Here is a 6728-nt window from a genome sequence, read left to right as displayed (position 1 = left end):
CGGGGCAGAGGAGAAACTAAAAATTAACAGACATATGACATTACCCTAATCAGTTTACTATTCAATGTTTTGGGGGTAAGGCAGGGTGAGTGTGTTAGCAGGGCTCTATACAGTGACACTTCCATTACATTTTTACCGAACACATATGTTACCTAAATATTCTGCCGTGGTGCAATCTGGGGGAGCTTTTTCAATTTAGGAAGCACCATCAGAGTCACATACATGCTTAGAAACCTTAAATCTTTTTATTATCTAAAAATGTCCCTATTTGTGCTCATAGTTGCACCTAACGAGTGCTCATCTCAACCTTTTGAGGAAGTACAAACAATGACAGTGTCTCCTTTGTTGATCATAGTGGGCTCTCCAAGGAGGATCATGAGGACCTCTCTTCATTTATTTTCCAGTTCTGGAATTGGTATGACCATATGACCTCAACCCTGGGGTTAGAGTAAATCCATATGCACAAGGAAGTATCAAAGAATCACTCACAGAGATACATAGATAGTATTCAACTAATTTACTACGACCTAAAAATATGGAACAATGCGTATCCTTATGTACACTAATAGTCCACTCATAACACTGAGAGAACAAGGTGACAATGACTTCAGAATCACACCACAAAAGCCTTCTTTCACAAAATACCATAACACAAGACAATATCGCGTCAGAATCTGCTCAGCTGCTATACCAAAAAGAATATCTCCTGCCTCCTACTACCATCAAGATCAGCGTGGACCCATGAGCACCACGTGATAGCAGATTTGCACTACAGGTTACGAGCTTCGTTTAACACTTTCCACTGGCACCTCTGTGCCCTTACTCACAAGGCAGGGAAGGACAAGGGTCGGACACATCTTCAAAACAACATTGAGTCTGGGAAAAGGGGATGGATGCATATTTGTGATGGATGATGGACGGGATGGATTGATGATGGATGGGATGGATGGGATGGATCGGGATGATGGATGGATGGGCATGGATGGGTATGGATGATGGGATGGATGGATGGATGGATGGATGGGATGGATGGAATGGATGGGATGGATGGATGGATGGTGTGGATGGATGGGATGATGGTGGATGGATGGATGGAATGGATGGGATGGATGGCATGGAGGGTATGGATGGAGAGCGCAAAAGTGGTGTGTGGTTTCTTCGGTGGCTGTGCCCAGTGTAAGAGCTCTTCTTGCCTGGGGCTGTTCCATTTGCGCTGCACCATAGGCAGGGACCGGATACTATGTGCTCCAATAGGGCCTATGTGCAGGTCTAGTGGGAGTGGGGGAACGAATTCTCGCGACGGCCCAGAGTGCCTCGCTCACACTCGCGCTGCCTTGACCCACTGTGCCCGCTGTGTAGCCCATTCCCTTTAATGATGAGTAGCCGCGCCGCCTGCTCGAGCATATGCGACTTATTGATGACGCAAAGCAAGCGCAACAGCACACACACACACACCACCACCACAGAGTGCGCTCTTAGCACCACTACTGACACACACAACACACACACCACACACACACACAGAGTGTACACACACTGCATACCACAACCGGACAAAACCAGTGCCGCCAAGCGACTACCCAGTTCTCTTCTTTCTCACACTCTCGACTACCCCTACGCTTACCACATACACCAAATATGCCCCACGGGTTTTTACCAGGCAACCTAACCCCAACTTCATTCTCTCGATACGCTCACCACAAGGGCTGCAGTTCCCACCTGTTTGCCTTTACCTCTTAAACCTCATAACCGATGTGGAGGCCAGCAGTGCTTCTGGGCTGAAATAGAGGAATATTGGTTTCAGTTCTGAGGACTTCTCTCCAAGGTACTGTTAACCGGGAAAGCGGTAAACCGTAAAGGAGACGACCCCTTGTCCTCCAGGCAGACGAGAGAGAGAATGAGCACCTCCCTCGAGCACAGCACGCGAGGCGAGAAGACAGGAGGTAGACAACAGACAGACAGACAGACACACCAAAACACAGACACAGCACCGATCAAGGCACACACCACACACACCACTAGCGACACACACATCAGCACACACACACACACACACACACCACGGACCACCCACACAGAGCCACACCAACCACACACACAGCGAGCAGGACACCTACACTACAGCAACCCACAACACAACCGACTCACACCTCAGCATATTCACAAGTCTCGCGGGAGCCACGGCCACGCAGCGTCTATCCTTGCGTGTATCTAGTTGCTCCAACCTGGTTGAGATGTAGTTGTCTTATGCTGGTACATCTGACCACCATCTCGCACAACAGAGTGACCACACCTGCCAAGAGCCCGATCCTGTCGGTTGTTCTAGATTGGATATACTGTTGAATTGACCGAGGGCGAGGTCAAGAGAGATAAAACAGTTAACGTGGTCTTAATGGACGAATCTAAAAACAGCTCTGAGCGAACATTCTCTCCCTCTCTTAGTGTCATGCTTACACCTACCACACGCAAAATGAACCTGAAGCGTTGTTTATACTGTGAAGTAACGTGTTCTTAATGGAGAATCTAAAAACAGCTCTGACCGGATCCTGGCTCCCTGTCGAACGGAAGAGCAACTTCACAGATTTCTCTTAAACTATTTCACTGGCCCAGATAAATGTTATTCAGCACATTAGAAATGATAATACCAACTAAGTCTGTCCCTGGATAATGGGCTGTGTGCGTGTGTGTCCCTACCTGAAAAGTGAGCATAGCGGAGGGCTCCTTTGTGTGAGACAGGCAGACTTGTCAAGCACCACCCCAAAGACAGGATGTGTATATATATATATTTTACAAACTCTGGCATGGAAAAGTCTGCTGGTTATTAGTAGAGATCTGACAGATCAGATGCAGGAGGAGGCCTTTAGATGTGGATCAGTCCCCCCATCCCGCTGGTTGCTGGCAACGCTAGGTTTGGCTTGGAGGGGACCTCGCCACAGCTGCCTTTTACAGGCTCGTTCACAAACAGGGTCCACTTGTGTTATGTGGCACTCTCCCAACTACCTTCCCTTCCTTCTCTCCCTCTGTCTCTCTCCCTTTCTTCCCTTACTCCCCTCACTCTCTATCCCCCTCTACCTCCCTTTAAACAGCACACATGGAAGCAATGAAGGGTGATGGGGGGAGGGGGGGGGGCTGAAGCAACAACAGACCCAGGCTCTAAAGCCCCAAATAAACAGCCCCCTTTTGTGTGTAAATGCCTSGGTCAACTGTAATGCCTTTACAGCCACTATTCTGTTGAACGGCCCTGTTGTGCACATTACAGTGGAGAAACACACAGCCCTGGAGGGGGTCAGTCATCTTACTGCTCTTCAGCCCTGACCTAGGGAGGTGGATGTAGGAGTAATAGCAGCATGAAATGTGCATTATTTACGACAGCCCAACGCTGAGGATTGTGGGGGTCAATTGCAATTCCCAGAGATGGGCCGAGCAGCAGGAAGCCCCCTCTAAACAGGAGACAAGAACATCCCACCTTTTTATCTAGTAGCAGTCATGACCCTCCCTCCTAATGTAGCCTTCAGTTGCGGTCAACTGCCCCAAGGGGCAAAGTAGTAGCTAGGCCAGTGGCCCTAAGGGTCAAAGTGCCACAGCGACAGTTAGAGACAAGCATCTTTGTACGGCTTCAGGGTGACAAGCATACGACAAACCCTCCCTCTGCACTGCTCACCACCCCAATAACCTGAGGAGGCCTGGCAATATGCCTAATGGAGTTATGACGAGGAAAATAAYGACAGAGAAAGCTACTGTGGTGTTTCTCAGCTCCTATCTAAACGAGCCAAATGTGTTTATAGGTCCATCGATATGGGCTAATGGGCTCAGTGGTAAAGAGCATGACATAGACACGGCAAGGTCGTGGTTAATTGCATATACAGTTGAAGTCAGACGTTTACATACACCTTAGCCAAGTACATTTAAACTCAGTTTTTCCACAATGCCTGACATTTAATCCTAGTAATAATGTCCTGTCTTAGGTCAGTTAGATTCACCCTTCATTTTTAGAATGTGAAAGTCAAATAATAGTAGAGAGAATGATTTATTTCAGCTTTATTTCTTTCATCAACATTGCCAGTAGGGTCAGAAGTAACATACCACTCAATTAGTATTTGGTAGCATTGCCTTTAAATTTGTTTAACTTGGGGTCAAACGTTTCAGGCTAGCCTTCCACAAGCTTTCCCACAAATAAGTTGATGGAATTTTGGCCCATTCCTCCTAACCAGAGCGGTGTAACTGGAGTCAGGGTTTTAGGCCTCTTGATCTCACACATGCTTTTCAGTTCTGCCCACAAATCTTCTATTTGATTGAGGTTCAGGGCTTTGTGATGGCCACTCCAATACCTTGACTTTTTGTCCTTAAGGCCATTTTTGCCACGGACTTTGGAAGTATGCTTGGTGTCATTGTTCATTTGGAAGACCGATTTGCGACAGGCTTTAACTTCCTGACTGAGTCTTTGAGATGTCGGCTTCAATATATCCACATAATTTTTACTTTTCTCATGATGCAATCTATTTTTGTGAGGTGCACAGTCCCTCCTGCAGCAAAGCACCCCCACAAACAGATACTGCCACCCCCTGCTTCGACGTTCGGGATGGTGTTCTTCAGCTTGCAAGCCGCCCCCTTTTCCTCCAAACAATCAAGGTTCATTATGGCCAAACAGTTCTATTTTGAGTTTTATTCAGACCAGAGACATTTCTCCAAAAAGTACGATCGTTGCCCCATGTGCAGTTGCAAAACTGTGAGTCTGGCTTTTTTATATGGCCGGTTTTGGGAGCAGTGGCTTCTTCCTTGCTGAGCGGCCTTTCAGTTATGTCGATATAGGACTCATTTTTACTGTGGATATATGATACTTTGTACCTGTTTCCTCCACCCATCTTCACAAGGTCCTTTGTGTCTTTCTGGACTTGATTTGCACTTTTCGACCAAAGTACGTTCATCTCTAGGAGAAGCTTCCTTAGAGCTCCAGCTCCTCCTGAGCGGTATGATGGACTGCGTGTTCCCATGGTGTTTATACTGCGTACTATTGTTTTACAGAAATGGAACGTGACCTTCAGTCGTTTGAATTTTCTCCAACGATGAACAGACTTTGGGGTCTTACAATTTTTTCTGACGTCTTGGATTGATCTTTTGATTTTCCCATGATGTCAAGCAAAAGTGCTGAGTTTGAAGGTAGGCTTGAAATACATCCACAGGTACACCTCCAATTGACTCAAATGAGGTCAATTAGCCCCTATTTAAGAAGCTCTTAAAGCATGACATATATTTTCTGGAATTTTCCAAGCTGTTTAAAGGCAAGGTCAACTTAGTGTATGTAAACTTCTGACCCACTGGAATTGTGATACAGTGAATTATAAGTGGAAAAAATCTGTCTGTAAACAATTGTTGGAAAAATGGCTTGTGTCATGCACAAAGTAGATGTCCTAACCGACTTGCCAAAACTATAGTTTGTTAACAAGAAATTTGTGGAGTGGTTGAAAAACGAGTTTTAATGACTCCAACCTAAGTGTATGTAAACTCCCGACTTCAACAGTACATGTACGTGACATATGCTGTATATACTGAAAAAATATATAAACGCAACAATTTCAACAAGTTTACTGAGTTACAGTTCATATAACGAAATCAGTCACTTAAAATAAATATATTAGGCCCTAATCTATGGATTTGACATTAATTGGCAGGGGTGCAGCCTGGGAGGGCATGGGCCCACCCACTTGGGGGCCAGGCCCAGCCAGTCAGAATTAACTTTTTACCACAAAGTGGCTTTATTACAGACAGAAATACTCTTCAGTTTCATCAGTTGTCCGGGTGGCTGGTCTCAGACGATCCTGCAGGTGAAAACGCAGGATGTGAAGGCCCTGAGCTGGCGTGGTTATGCATGGTCTGCGGTTGTGAGGCCGGTTGGACGTACTGCCAAATTCTCTAAAACGACGTTGGAGGTGGCATTGTGTTGTGTGACAAAACCGTACATTTTAGAGTGGCCTTTTATTGTCCCCAGCACAAGGTGCACCTCTGTAATTATCATGCTGTTTAATCAGCTTCTTGATATGCCCCAACTGTCAGATGTATGGATTATCTTGGGAAAGGAAAAATGCTCACTAACAAGGATGTTAACAAATTTGAGAGAAACAAGCTTCTTGTGCTTATATAACATTTCTGGGATCTTTTATTTCAGCTCATGTAAACATGGGACCAACACTTTACATTTATATTTTTGTTCAGTTTAAGTGGCATATAGTGTTGAATTTAAGGGGCATATTGTACAGTATATTAGAACAGAGGGTGTTTTTACATTTGTACTTTCTTGTCATTTAGCAGATGCTCTTATCCAGAGCGGCTTACAGTAGTGAGTGGATACATTTTTGTACGTTTTTCCCTGTACTGGTCCTCCATGGAAATCGAACCCACAACTCTGACATCGCAAGCGCCATGCTCTACCAACTGAGCTACACAGGACCCTGTTGTGTTGTATATTTGGGGGCATCTCACCAGTTCGGGTCTGAGGCCAGGCGGTGCCCAGGCGTACTCCTCCAGGGCACAGCCGGAGTCGTCATCTGACGTGGAACTCCTCTGGAAGCCAATGTTCAGCTGACCTTGGACTTTCTGCTCCATCACTTCCCGCGGGCCCCGCGCCCCGACCTGGTAACCACACGCACTCTCTAGGTTCATCACACACCACACCTTCTACTGCAGAGGGAGAGGGAGAGAGACAGAGACAGAGACAGAGACAGAGACAGAGA

General features: G+C 46.2%; 1 protein-coding gene across 1 annotated transcript in view; it reads right to left on the bottom strand.

Moving 5' to 3' along the window:
• Positions 1-6728, bottom strand: part of LOC111961055 (prickle-like protein 1) — a 75773-nt gene that overhangs the window by 15425 nt on the left and 53620 nt on the right. Inside the window, exon 2 of the mRNA XM_023983182.3 lies at positions 6331-6675. Coding sequence (XP_023838950.1) covers positions 6331-6657 — 327 coding nt within the window. The 5' untranslated portion in view covers positions 6658-6675. The remainder of the gene's footprint in view (positions 1-6330; positions 6676-6728) is intronic.

This window comes from Salvelinus sp. IW2-2015, linkage group LG4q.1:29 (assembly GCF_002910315.2).
Source record: "Salvelinus sp. IW2-2015 linkage group LG4q.1:29, ASM291031v2, whole genome shotgun sequence".
NCBI lineage: Eukaryota > Metazoa > Chordata > Actinopteri > Salmoniformes > Salmonidae > Salvelinus > Salvelinus sp. IW2-2015.
The sequence above is the reverse complement of the archived record's forward strand: the minus strand, read 5'-3'. Positions and strand labels throughout refer to the sequence as shown.